The sequence below is a fragment of the Myxine glutinosa genome, chromosome 1, assembly GCF_964187855.1.
Source record: "Myxine glutinosa chromosome 1, kmMyxGlut1.1, whole genome shotgun sequence".
Taxonomy (NCBI): Eukaryota; Metazoa; Chordata; class Myxini; order Myxiniformes; family Myxinidae; genus Myxine; species Myxine glutinosa.
This window is the reverse complement of record NC_136261.1, coordinates 5,275,503-5,293,996: the sequence shown is the minus strand read 5'-3', so window position 1 is coordinate 5,293,996 and position 18,494 is coordinate 5,275,503. Positions and strand designations below refer to the sequence as shown.

At 46.7% G+C, this 18,494-nt stretch overlaps 2 protein-coding genes across 2 annotated transcripts in view; both read left to right on the top strand.

Moving 5' to 3' along the window:
* Positions 1-18,494, top strand: part of LOC137416241 (DNA-directed RNA polymerases I, II, and III subunit RPABC3) — an 890,838-nt gene that overhangs the window by 761,341 nt on the left and 111,003 nt on the right. The window lies entirely within an intron of this gene.
* On the top strand, positions 171-15,055 carry PSMC2 (proteasome 26S subunit, ATPase 2). The gene is made up of 13 exons (XM_068106593.2): positions 171-558; positions 5,345-5,382; positions 6,905-6,986; positions 9,097-9,196; positions 9,343-9,474; positions 11,808-11,880; positions 12,029-12,124; positions 12,288-12,452; positions 12,960-13,047; positions 13,133-13,236; positions 13,466-13,564; positions 14,119-14,215; positions 14,543-15,055. Exons 1-13 carry the CDS (start codon positions 486-488, stop codon positions 14,698-14,700), a joined length of 1,305 nt encoding a protein of 434 aa, XP_067962694.1. The 5' UTR covers positions 171-485; the 3' UTR covers positions 14,701-15,055.

Sequence of the window (18,494 nt, the reverse complement as noted above, 5' to 3'; positions counted from 1 at the left end):
TGTAACGTAACGTGCGATTATCCCCGACACACCGTCAGATCGTCACATCCAAGGTCTACCTGTACATCGTACAGCCTCGCGTGCATAGTACTGCGTGCTCCTTGATGCAGCGTCCCCCTGTTGGCACCACGCCAGACGAATCGGATCGATCGATCTGCAGCCCGGAATTTAAGGCGGTGTATGTTTATAGAACCTTTGTATAATTCAGTTAATCACATTTATTCTCAACATATAGTTAATAAAAATATACAGTATTCGATATAGATCAAAAGATTCAACGTAAAGGCCTGTAGTAATTTCCGCTTCCGGTTAGCGCAAAGGATCCTGGGAGCGATTTGTTGCTGACTAAGTTCAAGTTGTGGCCTTGCCTTGTGGTCGAGGCTTGAATACGTGTTTTCTGTTGTTCCCTGAGTTAGAGGCTCCTGTAGGAAGGTTGGGCCTTGTTGAAGCGGTTGTGGTTAACGCGCACACAGTAAGTGGTTAACATGCCAGATTCCCTTGGTGAAGACCAGCGGAAGGCAAAGGAGGTCGAGGAAAAGGAGAAGAAGCCGATTCGTGGTGAGAGTCTGATTAATTTTTACATTCACCTTCGATAACACCAAACAGTTTCGTGGTGGAATGTAGTACAGGTGTTAATTGTAATGTACCTGATCTGTATCCATTCCCCTTCCATTACCCATACTATTGTGGTGGAGTGTAGTACAGGTGTTAATTGTGATGTACCTGGTCTGTGTACAGGTGTAATTGGTGATGTACTTGGTCTGTGTGCAGGTGTAAATGGTGATGTATACAGACCGACAGTCTTTGTGAGGGTTTCCATGTGTACAGGTGTAAATGGTGATGTACCTGGACCGTGTACAGGTGTAAATGGTGATGTACCTGGTCCGTGTACAGGTGTAATTGGTGATGTACTTGGTCTGTGTGCAGGTGTAAATGGTGATGTATACAGACCGACAGTCTTTGTGAGGGTTTCCATGTGTACAGGTGTAAATGGTGATGTACCTGGTCCGTGCACAGGTGTAATTGGTGATGTACTTAGTCTGTGTGCAGGTGTAAATGGTGATGTATACAGACCGACAATCTGTGTGAGAGTTTTCATGTGTGCAGGTGTAAATGGTGATGTACCTGGTCCATGTACAGGTGTAAATGGTGATGTACTTGGTCTGTGTACAGGTGTAATTGGTGATTTACTTTGTCTGTGTACAGGTGTAATTGGTGATTTACTTGGTCTGTGTACAGGTGTAAATGGTGATGTATACAGACCTACAATCTGTGTGAACAGGTGTACACTGTACACTGCCTTCAGAAAGTATTCACACACCTTCACCTTTTCACATTTTGTTGTTATAGCCAAAATTAAACTGGATTAAATTGAGGGTTTTTTTGTCACTGATCTACACAAAATATCCCATAATGTCATTTATCATTATTTTATACATTTACGAAATAATAAAATAATAAAATATAGAAATGTCTAATTTACATAAGTATTCAACCCCCCCCCCCCCCCCCCCCCCCCCCAGTCAACACTTTGTAGAAGCGCCCTCAGCAGTGATTACAGTTTCGAGGCTTCTCGGGTTTGTCTGTATCAGCTTTGCACATCTGGATTTGGGGAGTCTCTCCGGTTGTTCCTTGCAGATTTGCTCAAGTTCTATTCGGTTGGATATGGAGCGTCAGTGAACAGCAATCTTCAAGTGTTTCCACAGATTCTCAATGAGATCCAAGTCTGGGCTTTGTCTGGACCACTCCAGGACTTTCACGTTCTTGTTCTGAAGCCATTCCAGTGTAGCTTTGGCTGTACACTTGGGGTCATTGTCCTGTTGAACATAAATCTTCGCTGCAGTTTAAAGTCTTTTGCACTCTGAAGCAGGTTCCCCTCAATGATTTGCCTGTACTTGGCTCCATTCATTGTTCCCTCAATCCTTACAAGTCTCTCATTCCTTGCCGTTTAAAAGCATTTCCATAACATGATGCTGCCACCACCATGCTTCACGGTAGGGATGCTGTTCGACCGGTGATGAGTTGTGCTTGGTTTCCGCCAGACTTAGCGTTTTGCAATCAGGGCAAAGAGTTCAATTTTCATCTCATTAGACCTCAGAATATTTAACCTCATGCACTCAGTCTTTCACCTGCCTTTCTGCAAACTCCAGGTGTGCCGTCATGTGACTTTATCTAACGAGTCGCTTCTGTCTGGCCACTCTCCCGTAAAGCCGATATTTGTGAAGTGCTGCAGAGATTTCTATCTCTTTTTTTTCTGGTATTTCTGGATTTCTATCTCAAAATCCTCTCTATCTCTTTGCTGATGACTCTACTCTCTGCCGCTCCATTCCTCATCCCTCAGATCGGCAGTCCGCAGCCTCCTCACTCTCTGCAGACCTGGACAAAATCACAGACTGGGCAAACAAGTGGAACATGTCTTTCAATCCTGACAAATCTCACACTCTACGATGTCTCTCCGAAAAGACCGACTGGACAACCCTCCCATCTACTTTCTGAATAATCCTCTCCAAGAAGTTCTGTCACTCAAGCTTTTGGGTCTCACTATCTGCCATGATCTTTCCTGGGAAAACCACATTTCCAAGCTGGCCTCCAAAGCCAGTCGCCGATTGGGCATCCTCCGTCGTGCGAAGTCCTTCCTTGGCACACCTGAGCTCCTCACCACATACAAGGCTTTCATCCGCAGCTCAATGGAGTACTGCTCTCCCCTCTGGTCTGGTGCTCCTGCCTCACACCTAGCTCGTCTTCACGCTGTTGAAACCAAAGCGTTCAGAATCATTGGAATCTCCCACGATGACGCTATCTCCGAGGGCCTTTCACTTAATCACCGCAGGCAGGTTAGTGGTCTTTCCGTCTTCTACCGACTCCTCTCCGGCCTTGCTCCCCCAGCTCTCTCTGGGCTCTGTCCCCCAAATATTCCTACAGGTCGCACAAGATCTGCCTGCAACCCTCTTATGGTTAAACTGCCAAAATCAAGACTTTATGCTCACCTTCACTCCTTCATGCCTCTTTTCTCCTGCCTCTGGAACAAACTCCCTCACTCTCTTCAATCCCACTCCTCCCTCCAGGTCTTTAAAACGGCTGTTCACCACCATCTCTTATCTTCCCCCATCCAAAACCTTGATCTTTTCTACGCCCGCTAATTTCACCCCAAATCCTCTTTTTTGAGGTGACTTTTGACTTCTTTCCTGGAAGTCCTTTGCGTCCTTGCGTTTTATACCTATCCTGCCTCCCCCCAGGCGCTCTCCCTCCAAAAACATCTCCCGATGTCCCTGCTCTCAAATGTTGTGTTTGTGTGCTTCCTCCCCTTCTCTCCCCATCTTGTCGACCGCTCCCCTTTTTATATACTTTGTTTGCTTGTTTGTTTGATTTGTTTGTTTGATAAATGTTGGCTCTTTCACGAGCCTCGATTCTGTATACCAAAACAAAAAAATAATTGTCCTTCCAGCTGGTTCTCCCATCTCAGCCAAGGAACTCTGTAGTTCTGGCAGAGTGGTCGTTGGGTTCTTGCTCACCTGCCTGATCAAGGTCCTTCTTGCCCGGTTGCTCAGTTTGGTCGGACATCCAGCTCGAGGAAGAGTCTGAGTTGTTCCATATTCTTTCCATTTCCTAATGATGGATATCATTGTGCTCTTGGGAACTTTCAACACCAGAAATTGTTTTATGCCTTTCCCCAGATCTAAGCCTCCTCACAATTCTATCTCGGAGTTCTACGGACAGTTCCTTGGACTTCATGGTAGAGTTTCAGCTCTGACATGCACCGTCAACTGTGGAACCTTATATAGAAAGGTGTTTCTAACTAAATCATGTCCAATCAATTGAATTGGCCACAGGTGGACTCCAATCAGGTTGTAGAAACATCTGAAGGATGGTAAATGGAAATTGGATGCACCTGAGATCAATTTGGAGTGTCATAGCAAAGGGGTTGAATGCTGATTCGCTCAAGAAATTTCATATTTTCATTTTTTATTATTTTGTAAAAAATTATGAACAAAAAAAAAATCCACTTTCACATTATGTGGTATTTATTAGGTGTAGATCAGAGACAAATACTCTCAATTTAATCTTTTAAATTCAAGATACAACAACAAAATGTGAAACAAGTCAAGGCGGGTGAATACTTTCTGAAGGTACTGTACATGTATAAATGGTGGTGTACTTGGTCTGTGTGAGAGGGTATACAGGTGTACAGATGTAAACGATGATGCACCTGCAGTCTGTGTGAGAGGGTATACATGTGTACATATATAAATGGTGGTGTACTTGCTCTGTTTCAGAGGGTGTACATGTGTAAATGATGTACCTGCAGTGTGTGATATGGTGTACATGTGTAAATGATGTACCTGCAGTGTGTGAGATGGTGTACAACTGTACATGTGTAAATGATGTACCTGCAGTTTGAGAAGGTGTGCATGTGTAAATGATGTACCTGCAGTGTGAGTATGTTTACATGTGTAAATGATGTACCTGCAGTGTGAGAAGGTTTATGTGTGTAAATGATGTACCTGCAGTGTGAGAAGGTTGTACATGTGTAAATGATGTACCTGCAGTGTGAGAAGGTTGTACATGTGTAAATGATGTACCTGCAGTGGGTGAGAAGGTGTACATGTGTAAATGATGTACCTGCAGTGTGTGAGATGGTGTACAACTGTACATGTGTAAATGATGTACCTGCAGTGTGAGAAGGTTGTACATGTGTAAATGATGTACCTGCAGTGTGTGATATGGTGTACATGTGTAAATGATGTACCTGCAGTGTGTGAGATGGTGTACAACTGTACATGTGTAAATGATGTACCTGCAGTTTGAGAAGGTGTGCATGTGTAAATGATGTACCTGCAGTGTGAGTAGGTGTACATGTGTAAATTATGTACCTGCAGTGTGAGAAGGTTTATGTGTGTAAATGATGTACATGCATTGTGTGAGAAGGTGTGCATGTGTAAATGATGTACCTGCAGTGTGTGAGAAGGTGTGCCTGTGTAAATGATGTTCCTGCGGTGTGAGAAGGTGTACATGTGTAAATGATGTACCTGCAGTGTGAGAAGGTTGGACATGTGTAAATGATGTACCTGCAGTGTGTGAGAAGGTTGTACATGTGTAAATGATGTACCTGCAGTGTGAGAAGGTTGTACATGTGTAAATGATGTACCTGCAGTGTGTGAGAAGGTGTACATGTATAAATGATGTACCTGCAGTGTGAGAAGGTTGTACATGTGTAAATGATGTACCTGCAGTGTGTGAGAAGGTGTACATGTATAAATGATGTACCTGCAGTGTGAGAAGGTGTACGTGTGTACATAATTGAGGGACCTTGACGTTGTTGATCTGCTGTGTCTTGTCTCCGCAGCATTGGATGAAGGTGACATTGCATTATTGAAAACCTACGTAAGTGATACAAGATAGATTTCTATTTATTAAATATTTCATACGTTGTCTCATTTTAATCATGACTTTGTACTCGTATCCAGCAACACACACTGTGTGTTGTTCGAATGAGCGACAGACGCCATTGTGTTCCTGTGTGGACGCCATTACACTCTGACTAGATGAGGAAGGTCTTCGTCACATCTCGTTAAATGATGGAGGATCCGTCGCACACTTGCATCACTCGTTTTCCTACAGGTTGACAATCTCTGCCATGCGTTCCCATTGTCAGAAGATAATTTTGAAACCCTTCTGTAATGTCCACTTGTTTTGGGTCCATTTTTGTAAAAGGGTCTATGTTCACGGATGACATAAACGACAAAGGGTATCAGGATCACAAACCACCAGGGACTTTGTGGGTTGGGGAGGTGAAGGTGGGAATGCAGGAGGAAAGGAGGAATAACACAAACACTATATCAATGGCCCAGAGAGGAACAGAATGGCAAGGAATGAGTGAGTTTGAAGGAAATCGTCCGTGCGTGAGATGGGCATCACATTTGTAAAGGTTGGTTGAAGGAGGATGAGACAACAGGCATGGAGATGAGGCCACAATTGGGGAAATAAGGGGATTAATGAATGCACTTGGGCAACGAATTTGGACCTTCGGAGGATGAGTAAGTGAGGTTTTCTAGAGTAATGCATTTGACCATGGGAGGGTGAGCAGGTGAGGGTTTCTAGAGTAATGCATGTGACCATGGGAGGGTGAGCAGGTGAGGGTTTCTCGAGTAATGCGTGTGACCTGGGTGGCTTGAGGGGGGCAGCTTTAGGAGAGGGCAGGAGCAGCAAGGGCCGGTGTAAGAATGTATTATAGAGAGCCCAAAAGCCTGCCACCTGTGAGAGAGATACTCCTTGAGAATACTCCTACTGCCTTGAGAATCCTCCGCGTGCCTTGGGAATTCTTCTACTGCCTTGGGAAGATCATGGTTTTGGATTGGGGATGATCTGAGATGATACTGAAAACTGTCTTGAAGACTTGGAGGGAAGAATGAGATTTAAAAGGATGTGGAAGTTGGTCCCACAGGTGGGGAGGGGTCATGGGGAGAGGATCGAATAAGTGGAGGTGAGCAGTGATCCTGGATTTAGGTAGTTTTGCCAGGAGGGGGTTGATGGAGGATTATGTGCAAATTTCACAAACCTGGGGGGGGGGGGGGGGGGGGGGACAAAGCACGGAAAGAGCAGAGGGTGAAAGACCAGAAAGGAGGTGGTTGAAGACAGAGACCACAGACCTGTCTGCGATACGAAATTGATAGGCCCATAGACTCAGCTTCAGCATGGGAAATGGCGACGATCTTGAAGATCTTGGTTTCCACAGCGTAGAGCTGAGCAAGGTGTGAGGGAAGGGGCCCCCCCGCCCTGAGGTAGTGCACACTGTCATCGTGTGACTTGCATTGTAATCGTGCTGGGTGGTCATTGTTTGTGCAGAGCAAGCTCCTCATCATGTCTGCTCTTATACGGTCTCCCTTGTCATCTTCACCTTTATCAGGGCCAGAATGCCTACACCAGACAGATCCGGCAGGTGGACGACGATGTGCAAGCCCTCCTCAAGAAAATAAATGAACTCACCGGTATGTACGTTTGCATGGTATCTGGTCGTTTGAAGCTGTTGACGTTTATCGTGTAATATTGAGTATTTTGTCGGCTTGTCACAGTCTAGTCATAGTCTAGTTTTGCATGTTTGGCATGCCACGCTAATATCCGTCCAATTGCATGCTTGGCTCTCGTCCTTCAACATCCTGGTTCGCCATGATCTCACAAACGTGTGCACGATCTTTCTCACCCTTTGTAGATATTGATCATGTTTATCATTACGTCGACTTGGCTTGTTCATTATTGAACCATCAACACTTAACTGTAAACAATGCACCATGAGATTATTTTGTGATTCTCTGTCGGCAGTAAAAGGCTACACCCTCACCCGTGGTGGATCATGGTCCATGAGCTTCGTCATGTTGTAGAATTAGACCTCGACCTATCGTGGTGCTTCATGCTGTAGAATTAGACCTCGACCTATCGTGGTGCTTCATGCTGTAGAATTAGACCTCGACCTGTCATGCTGCTTCATGCTGTAGAATTAGACCTCGACCTATCGTGGTGCTTCATGCTGTAGAATTAGACCTTGACCTTTCGCGGTGGTTCATGCTGTAGAATTAGACCTCGACCTTTCGTGGTGCTTCATGCTGTAGAATTAGAAGTCGACCGATCGTGGTGCTTCATGATATAGAATTAGACCTTGACCTTTCGTGGTGCTTCATGCTGTAGAATTAGAAGTCGACCTATCGTGGTGCTTCATGATATAGAATTAGACCTTGACCTTTCGTGGTGGTTCATGCTGTAGAATTAGACCTCGACCTATCGTGGTGCTTCATGCTGTAGAATTAGAAGTCGACCTATCGTGGTGGTTCATGCTGTAGAATTAGACCTTGACCTTTCGTGGTGCTTCATGCTGTAGAATTAGACGTCGACCTATCGTGGTGGTTCATGCTGTTGAATTAGACCTTGACCTTTCGTGGTGCTTCATGCTGTAGAATTAGACGTCGACCTATCGTGGTGCTTAATGATATAGAATTAGACGTCGATCTATCGTGGTGCTTCATGATATAGAATTAGACCTCGACCTTTCGTGGTGCCCCATGCTGTAGAATTAGACCTCGACCTATCGTGGTGCTTCATGCTGTAGAATTAGACCTTGACCTATCGTGGTGCTTCATGATGTAGAATTAGACCTCGACCTATTGTGGTGCTTCATGCTGTAGAATTAGAAGTCGACCGATCGTGGTGCTTCATGATATAGAATTAGACCTTGACCTTTCGTGGTGATTCATGCTGTAGAATTAGACCTCGACCTATCGTGGTGCTTCATGCTGTAGAATTAGACCTCGACCTATCGTGGTGCTTCATGCTGTAGAATTAGACCTCGACCTATCGTGGTGCTTCATGATATAGAATTGGACCTTGACCTATCGTGGTGCTTCATGCTGTAGAATTAGACCTCGACTTATCGTAGTGCTTCATGCTGTAGAATTAGACCTCGACCTATCGTGGTGCTTCATGATATAGAATTGGACCTCGACATATCGTGGTGCTTCATGCTGTAGAATTAGACCTCGACCTATCGTGGTGCTTCATGCTGTAGAATTAGACCTCGATCTATCGTGGTGCTTCATGCTGTAGAATTAGACCTCGACCTATCGTGGTGGTTCATGCTGTAGAATTAGACCTTGACCTTTCGTGGTGGTTCATGCTGTAGAATTAGACGTCGACCTATCGTGGTGGTTCATGCTGTAGAATTAGACGTCGACCTATCGTGGTGGTTCATGCTGTTGAATTAGACCTTGACCTTTTGTGGTGCTTCATGCTGTAGAATTAGACGTCGACCTATCGTGGTGGTTCATGCTGTCGAATTAGACCTTGACCTTTCGTGGTGCTTCATGCTGTAGAATTAGACGTCGACCTATCGTGGTGGTTCATGCTGTTGAATTAGACCTTGACCTTTCGTGGTGCTTCATGCTGTAGAATTAGACGTCGACCTATCGTGGTGGTTCATGGTGTTGAATTAGACCTTGACCTTTCGTGGTGGTTCATGCTGTAGAATTAGACCTTGACCTTTCGTGGTGGTTTATGCTGTAGAATTAGACTTCGACTTGCTTGTGCTGAATTGTGATGCGTGACGTGTAGGCATGAAGGAGTCCGACACGGGACTCGCCCCGCCGGCCTTGTGGGACCTCGCAGCTGACAAGCAAACGCTGCAGAGTGAGCAGCCGCTCCAAGTGGCCAGGTAGGCCTTGCTGGGAGTCAGCAGCGTTAATTTTTTTCTTCGTGGGTTGGAGAGTCTAATGCCTGACAGTGATAACACATCCACATAAAGCCATCCTGGTGATTTTGTAAGTGTTTGGGTGTGCATTGCTCACCTGCCCTCTTCAGGTGCACAAAGATAATAAATGCCGAGGGTGAAGACGCGAAATACATCATCAACGTGAAACAATTTGCCAAGTTTGTGGTGGATTTGGGAGATCAGGTAGCTCCGACCGACATTGAGGAAGGGATGCGTGTTGGGTGAGTTTTATGAAAACATAAACGATGTTCTATCACTGTGTTTGTCTACATAGTGCGGCTCGTGTACTAAATGTCGTCGAATGTCTCAAAATTGTACATTTGCATGACCTTGAAACTATGGCACAAGTCGTACTACGCATCTGGCCTGTCCCATTTGTCTGGGTTTGTCTTTGTCCGTAGTGTCGGGACTGTCTGTCATGTTCTCTTTGGGGTGTCGGGACTGTTCATGTCTGGGTGTTGGGTGTTGGATATTGGGACTGTCCATGTTTGGTTGTTGGATATTGGGCCTGTCCATGTTTGGTTGTTGGATATTGGGCCTGTCTATGTTTGGTTGTTGGATATTGGGACTGTCCATGTGTGGTTGTTGGATATTGGGACTGTCCATGTTTGGTTGTTGGATATTGGGCCTGTCCATGTTTGGTTGTTGGATATTGGGACTGTCCATGTTTGGTTGTTGGATATTGGGCCTGTCCATGTTTGGTTGTTGGATATTGGGCCTGTCTATGTTTGGTTGTTGGATATTGGGACTGTCCATGTTTGGTTGTTGGATATTGGGCCTGACCATGTTTGTTTGTTGGATATTGGGACTGTCCATGTTTGGTTGTTGGATATTGGGACTGTCCATGTTTGGTTGTTGTATTGTTGGGACTGTCCATCATGTTCTCTTTGCGGTGTCGGGACTGTACATGTTTGGTTGTTGTGTGTTGGGACTGTACATGTTTGGTCGTTGGGTGTTGGGACTGAACGTGTTTAGTCGTTGGGTGTTGGGACTGTCCGTGTTTGGTCGTTGGGTGTTGGGACTGTCCGTGTTTGGTCGTTGGGTGTTGGGACTGTCCGTGTTTGGTCGTTGGGTGTTGGGACTGTCCGTGTTTGGTCGTTGGGTGTTGGGACTGTCCGTGTTTGGTCGTTGGGTGTTGGGACTGTCCGTGTTTGGTCATTGGGTGTTGGGACTGTCCGTGTTTGGTCGTTGGGTGTTGGGACTGTCCGTGTTTGGTCATTGGGTGTTGGGACTGTCCGTGTTTGGTCGTTGGGTGTTGGGACTGTCCGTGTTTGGTCGTTGGGTGTTGGGACTGTCCGTGTTTGGTCGTTGGGTGTTGGGACTGTCCGTGTTTGGTCGTTGGGTGTTGGGACTGTCCGTGTTTGGTCATTGGGTGTTGGGACTGTCCGTGTTTGGTCGTTGGGTGTTGGGACTGTCCGTGTTTGGTCATTGGGTGTTGGGACTGTCCGTGTTTGGTCGTTGGGTGTTGGGACTGTCCATGTTTGGTCGTTGGGTGTTGGGACTGTCCGTGTTTGGTCGTTGGGTGTTGGACTGTCCGTGTTTGGTTGTTGGGTGCTGATTGTTTATTATTAAGATAATTGTTATTTTTTTAAAGTAAAAACCTCCATCAATGTAGACAATGAAAATAAGCACCAAGAAAGAGCAATCGGAGATTGCAGACGCTCGCCAGGAAGTGTTTGTAGTTTGTGTGGTGTTTGAGCTGCTGTGTTTGTGTGGTTTATTGATGACATGGATTTCTGTTCAATCCAATATGGCTGCCAAACCACGTGACCGATGACTTCATCAATTTAATTATCCCATGCAATTTTTGTAGATCATGCACAATAATTTTCAGACTGATCGGATCAAGCATTCTACTTGTCTAATTATGACGTCATAATGAAGACACCAATGACATCATCATGAATATATGTTCCCCATGCAGAGTACTTGACAATGAGCCATATTTAATTTTTTCCCATTGAGCACTTTCGGAGCTGTCGAGGTGAAAAGTTTTCGGTTTTTCCAAGATGGCGGCCGTACCACGTGGCATATGACGTCATGATTGTCATTAAAAAATTATACAGGCAAACAAACGGACGTAAATGCAAAACCCTCACCAGACGGATGACAATTTGAACGGGTCCACTGATTCACACCCGAACCCTGATAGGGATTTAAATTTTCCTGGGACTCTCGGGCCCATTGCTGACCTCGTATATAGGTCACACGCCGGTCACAGGACAGGCTTTGGTGATGTCGGTGCATTTAGACATGAATTACGAGCACATTAAAAACGATGGATAAAGACGTGCGATGTATCGGATTTGGAACCTGGGCTCTGCATCATCAGCCAGGAATTTCATTGGAAACTAACAGACCATTCCATTGACCCGGTGACCTTGCATAGGCCCAGCTTCCTGTAATGTTGTGTATCTTGTGGAAATAAATATTTAGAATTCTCGTCCTTCCGTTTTTGTCCTACAATATTTTTGAACTATCTTCAGACATCACGATTTTGTACATGTGATGCTTCTTCTGCCATTTTAACTTGTGTTGATGTGAATATTTGCAGTGTTGATCGGAACAAGTACCAAATCCACATACCCCTTCCCCCGAAAATCGACCCGACGGTCACCATGATGCAGGTACCGGACCGCGCTGCACAGCGCTGCACCTTAAGCCGTCCATAGCGTTCCGGTCTTTGAGACCGAGTGAAACTGGAGTGACGGTATTCTTCTCCCTGCAAATTTGTGAACCGTGTTTGGGGTGACCTGTCCCTTCCCCATTGTTCAGGTGGAGGAGAAACCGGATGTGACCTATAGCGATGTCGGTGGGTGCAAGGAGCAAATAGACAAGCTCCGTGAGGTGGTGGAGACGCCGTTGCTGCACGTAAGGAGCGGCGTAGGAGTCATTCTAAAGGGACCTTTTGTCCCCTTTCCTCGTTCTACTATATAAATACCGATCCGATGGTTTTCCCGATCATTTAGGTTAATAGTTTCATTGCGGCGTTTCTTCCTGGTAATGGATGGACCCCTTCCTCTTCTCTTCACAGCCCGAGCGCTTTGTGAGCCTCGGCATTGAGCCGCCCAAGGGGGTCTTACTGTTTGGTCCTCCCGGGACCGGAAAGACGTTGTGTGCCCGGGCTGTGGCCAACCGCACGGACGCGTGCTTCATCCGCGTCATTGGCTCAGAGCTGGTGCAGAAATACGTCGGTGAGGTGAGGACGGAGGGGTTCGTGAACTGGGGCTTCATAGTATCCTCTGCACGAACATAATCACATCGAGTGTCGTCCTACCATGAAGGTTATGTTAATTTATACAAGTTGCTCCTGTTGGTTTAGCGGTTAGGGTGCCGGCTTGGGATCCTAGGGTCCTGGGTTCGAATCCCGGTCGATCGCTGAATTAACGCCAGGGGGGTTGACTCAGCCTGTCATCCTTCCGAGGTTGGCAAATTGAGTACCAGCTTGCTGGGATGAATGATCACGGTGTGTACCCCGGTTTAGAATAGGTACACCGTATGCCTGCGCATCGTAAGAGCGTGACCAAGGGTTGGCGTCAGGAAGGGCATCCGGCCATAAAAACATTGCCTCAAACAGGGAACCATGATTGTCATGGGGTCCGCAACGCTAACCCCCGCTCTAGCGGGGAAAATGGCCTTAAAATGATCATTCATTCATTCATTTGCTCCTGTGATCTTATGAAACCATGTGACTCGTTTCGATCAGGGTGCCCGCATGGTTCGAGAGCTGTTCGAGATGGCCCGTACCAAGAAGGCCTGCCTCATATTCTTTGATGAAATCGATGCCATTGGAGGTGAGTTTGCAGATTCTGCCTTCTCTCATATTCCCAATCTAGCCCTTTGTACTGGTCTCACCGGTTGACCGTTGCTCTTTCCCAGGTGCGAGGTTCGATGACGGTGCTGGAGGTGACAATGAGGTTCAGCGGACGATGCTGGAGCTGATCAACCAGCTGGATGGATTTGATCCTCGTGGTAACATCAAAGTGAGCGCGAGTAATGCGTTGATACGGGCACACTGGGCCCTGCTTAACGAGGGCCTATTAACGGGATAATTTTTTACATTCTCGTTTCTTCACCGAAAGCTTCACCATTGATTTTGACCTGGTGACAGGTGTGGAGTTTGCTGTAGTTTGTTCTTTGTGGGGGTTAAGTTGGTGGTTGTATTGCGATAAAACGGAATCCACACGTCATCTTTGCCTCGATGCTTTGAAGGTTCTCATGGCAACCAACCGGCCAGACACCCTGGATCCTGCGCTGATGAGGCCGGGACGCTTGGACCGTAAGATTGAGTTTGGTCTTCCAGACCTGGAGGTGAGTGTAAAGGGTGCTGTCATCTCGTTGACTTCATCATTTTGAGTGCTGTGTCCTACGGTTCCTTAAAGTGCTCCACTCTGAGGATGGTGGATAATGCCCCCCCCCACCCCCCCACCCCCCTCCCACCCTTGTTCATGACCTAGGCCTTTGGACTTGTGTGAGTAAGACCCATGTGTTTGGAAGGTTAAGATGAAAACTCCATGAGTGGGAAGCATCAGGTTTTGAACGAGCACACTCAATAATGGCACAGGACATGGAGAGGACTTGATTTGTGAAACGAGATGTCCCAGTAGGCCCCAGATGCACGAGAACTAGCAGGTCCTCAGTAGATGTTTGGGAAGGGCAGACCTGGAACAAGTTGATTTGTGAAACGAGATGTCCCAGTAGGCCCCAGATGCATGAGAACTAGCAGGTCCTCAGTAGATGTTTGGGAAGGGCAGACCTGTAACAAGTTGATTTTCAGTGGAATATCGAGCATAAGTTTAATAGTTCATCGTTTAATGGGATTGTTGAGGACTTTGTGGGACACCTGTCTCAATCCTCTTTTTCAGGGAAGGACGCATATCTTCAAGATCCATGCACGGTCCATGTCTGTGGACAGGGACATCCGCTTTGAACTGCTTGCCAGGCTTTGTCCAAACAGCACAGGTCGGGATTGTAATGAAGTGACTTCATCAGAGTTTAAGTAATCAATGTTTTGTTCCCGCTGTCTGTGCTCTATATCGAGAGGGGGTTTGTTTGGAATTGTCTCATTAAGTGACTAGGCCAGGTCCTGGCACAATGAGCCGAGAGTTGGGGTTTGACCATCCATTTGATTGTGCAGCCTCATCGTTCGACATCCTTGCGGTGTGATGATGGCAATTTGTGTACCTCAAGGTAGTGTTTGTTACCATTCAAGGGCTGTCGGGACATTTCAGACACCGACCTGCACGTGTGCGGTCATGCTGACCCGACCTTTTCCCCATGCATCCACAGGAGCAGAGATCAGGAGCGTGTGCACGGAGGCCGGGATGTTTGCTATCCGAGCCCGCCGTAAGGTAGCGACGGAGAAGGACTTCCTGGAGTCTGTGAACAAGGTCATAAAGTCTTACGCCAAGTTCAGCGCCACACCACGCTACATGACCTACAATTAGCCAGCTCGCAGAGCATGTTCTGGTCACCTTCGCTTTGCTAACAATAGTGAGCGTTTCAGCTTCTCACCATGGCCTGAGGGTCGTTGCCTCGCATATACATCTCGTGTTCTGTAATATCGGCACACGGTCATGCTGGGATTAAATGTCAGAAACAGTTCTTTTGAATGTTTTGTCTTTGCCTTGTAGCGCTCCACGTTTTCCTCCAGAACTCCATCACCACCCGTTGGTTCCCACCCCTTCACCTCCCAATAGCAGGAGTGCTGCGTGTCGGACTGCATTCCATTTTACCCAGCATTCTGGAGAGTATTGTTGGTTCGAAATATGTTAAATAAACTGACTAACGTTCTGGTTTTAATGGCCTTTTGTGTTATAAATTCATTACCTTGTTGAACTAATCCAAGAATGACCCGGCCTAACCGAGTCGGTTCATGTGAGTCGTATCATGACTGGACTCGCCAATTTCACCTCTCGTTGGAATTTATATTATTTTATACCTTCACCCCAATGCATCTGTGGCTTTGATATTGGTGATTTCCCCTGTGTTCTGAATTCAACCACCAACTATTTTGAGATCAGAATAGGCCAAAAGGTCAACATAGGCCAAAGGTCAACAACTTCTTAATTTCCAAAGTCCTCAATTTTCATCTGATTGACTTGAAATTTGAATAGGATTTACATGTCAGCTAACAGAATTTAACCACCAACTATTTTTTAGGTCAACTTCGGCCAAAAGATCAACAAAGGCCAAAAGGTCAACAACCTCTTCACATTTCTAAAATCCTCTTTTCATCCGATTACAAAACAACATGCATTTTAAAGGCCATTTTCCCTGCGAGAGCGGGGGTTAGCCTTGCGGTCCCCATGTCAATCTTCTCCATTTTGCCCTATTTTCTGCATCTCTCCTTGTTAACCCCCTTGCCTGCATTTCTTCTTCCACCATCTTTAGCCAAGTCTTTCTCGGTCTTCCCCGTCCTCTGCTTCCTTCTACATTCATTTCCATCACATGTCTCGCTCCCATAAATCATAACACTTCTCACACATGCAGCATACACCTTTCCCTTCAGCTTCAACGACAGTCCCCTCATCATCAGCACGCCACTCAGTTCCCGAAACTTCTTCCATGCACATCTCACTCCAGCAACCGTTGCCGAGTCTGATCCACCTTCTCCATTCAGCATGTCTCCGAGGTAGCAAAATGTTTTCACACCTTCCAGCTTCACGCCGTCTCCAAGATCCAACTCAACATTTCCTCCATCTGCAGCTCCCTCTGTGCACACCTTACATTTGAATGTAGCTGCCACACTGGTTAATGACCCTCTCAGACCACTACATTTTTGATGAACCCACTCAGCGCACATTGTACATTGAATGGAGTTCACTCCGACACCCTTCCTACACACAGCACAGGGCCACTTCCCAGTTCTTTCCACCTCACCACATGCTTTACCACTTGCCATCACCTTCGTCTTTCCGATATTCACCTTCAGACCTTTTGTCTCCATACATTCCTTCCACGTGTTCATCTTTTCCTTCAGTCCATCCATACTTTCCGCAATCAACACCAGATCATCTGCATACAACAACTCCCACGGTAAACCCTCCTTTACGTTCTGAGCCAGCACCTCCATCACAGCTACAAATAGTAGTGGACTTAGTACCGACCCCTGATGCACTCCCACCTTCACCTCAAACTCACCACTGTTCCCGTCCTTCGTCCTTACAGCTGTGCGCGCTCTTTTGTACATTGCCATCACTACTCTGATCAACCATTCCTCCACTCCTAACTTCCTCAATGCCCATGTCAATACTTTGCGTGGTACCCTATCGAATGCTTTCTCCAGATCAACAAACCCAAGAAACAACTTCTTCCTCTTCTCCATGTACTTCTCCTGCAACTGCCTCACAATGAAAAGCGCGTCTGTCGTTCCTCTTCCTGGCATGAATCCAAACTGCATTTCGTCGATCTTCACTTTATTCCTTATCCTCCTCTCCAACACCCTTTCCAATACCTTCATTCCATGCTCCAATAACTTTATCGCTCGGTACGAGCCACACTCCAGAGGGTCACCTTTCCCCTTGTATAGAGGGACGAGGGTACTCAGTTCCCAATCCACTGGAATGCGGCCTTCTTTCACCACCAGATTACAGATCTCTGTCATTCTCGTCACACCCCAACTTCCTGCTGCCTTCAACATATCTCCCACAACTCCCGTCGGCCCTCCCGCTTTTCTACCCTTCATTGCTTTTATCGCTTCCTCAACTTCCTTCTCAGTTATCTTCTCTGCCGGTCCTAAAACTGGGTTACTCTCTATGTTGCCATCCCATTCATTCTCTGTGTTCAACAGCATTTCCATATATCTTTTCCGTCTTCCTTTAATTCCATCTGGGTCGACAACGATTTGTCCCACTTCATCCTTCAAGCAACTCGCCCCCATCACATCACACCTCTCTTTCGCTATCTGCTTTGCAATCCTGAATACTGCTTTCTGACCCTCTTCCGAATCCAAGCGTTCTCCGAACATTTTCCTGCATGCCTCCTGCGCCTTTGCTACCTCTTTCTTTGCAGCCTTCCTGGCTGCCTTATAACTTTCATGCTCTGCTGTTTCTGCTCCCGTACCCTTCGCCTTCTGCCACTCCTTGAACTTCTTCCTCTTCTCGTCAAGCCTCTTTCCAACTTCATCATCCCACCACCATGTTTCCGAGTGCCTCGGTGGTCCTTTTGTCCATCCACATACCTCACCAACGGCTCCCAACAGACTAGCTTTCATCGACATCCAACCACTTTCAAGCTCAACCACATCATCCTCGACCCTACTCAGCCTCTCTTTTAATGCCTCCCTTACTGTCACCTCTTTCAACCTCCACACCTTCATTCTCGGTTGGTACTTCACCCGCCGAGCTCTCCTCGCACCTTTCACCCTTATGTCGCAGACAACCAAGTGGTGCTGTGAAACAGCCTCCTCCCCCGGGATCACCTTTGTGTCCCGGAGGTGCCCCCTATCTCGCCTACGCACCATCAGGTAGTCAACGGTTGTCGTCGACCCACCTGACGTGTATGTAACAAGCTTATTATCCTCTTTCTGGAACTGAGTATTACAAATCAACAAATCAGCTCCATCAGCAAACTCCAAAATCCTTTCACCTTCTCCATTTCTCACACCATATCCGTAACCCCCATGAACTCCGTCAAAACCATCCATACTCCTTCCCACATGTCCATTTAGGTCTCCTCCTACCACAACAACTTCCTCATCTTTCACGTTTTCCATCAGCTTCTCTATCGCACACCAGAACTTGTCCTTTTCTTCATCGCTTCGACCAACCTGTGGAGCATATCCCGAGATGACGTTCACCAAGAGCTTTCCAATAATCATTTTCACCATCATCAACCTATCACTCACTCTCGTCACACTCACCACACTGTCTACAACTCCTCAGAAAACGACACCAACACCACTCACGCCCCCCCAGGCACCCTTGCCACACAAACGTGCATTTCTGTCCCTGCCTACCCTTCACCATTCTCACACCACTTCCCTTCCATCTCGTCTCTTGCACACAACATATGTCCACTCTTCTTCTGACCAATACTTCCACCACTTCTCCTGATCTCCCTGTCATTGTCCCTACATTCCATGTCCCAAACCTCAGAAACCGATCTCCACTTCGGGCTGTACCCTGCCCATATGTAGTTGTAATTGTCATGGTTCCCTTTTTGAGGCAATGTTTTTTTTTTTATGGCCGGATGCCCTTCCTGACGCCAACCCTCTTAGTCGTCTTTTACGACACGCAGG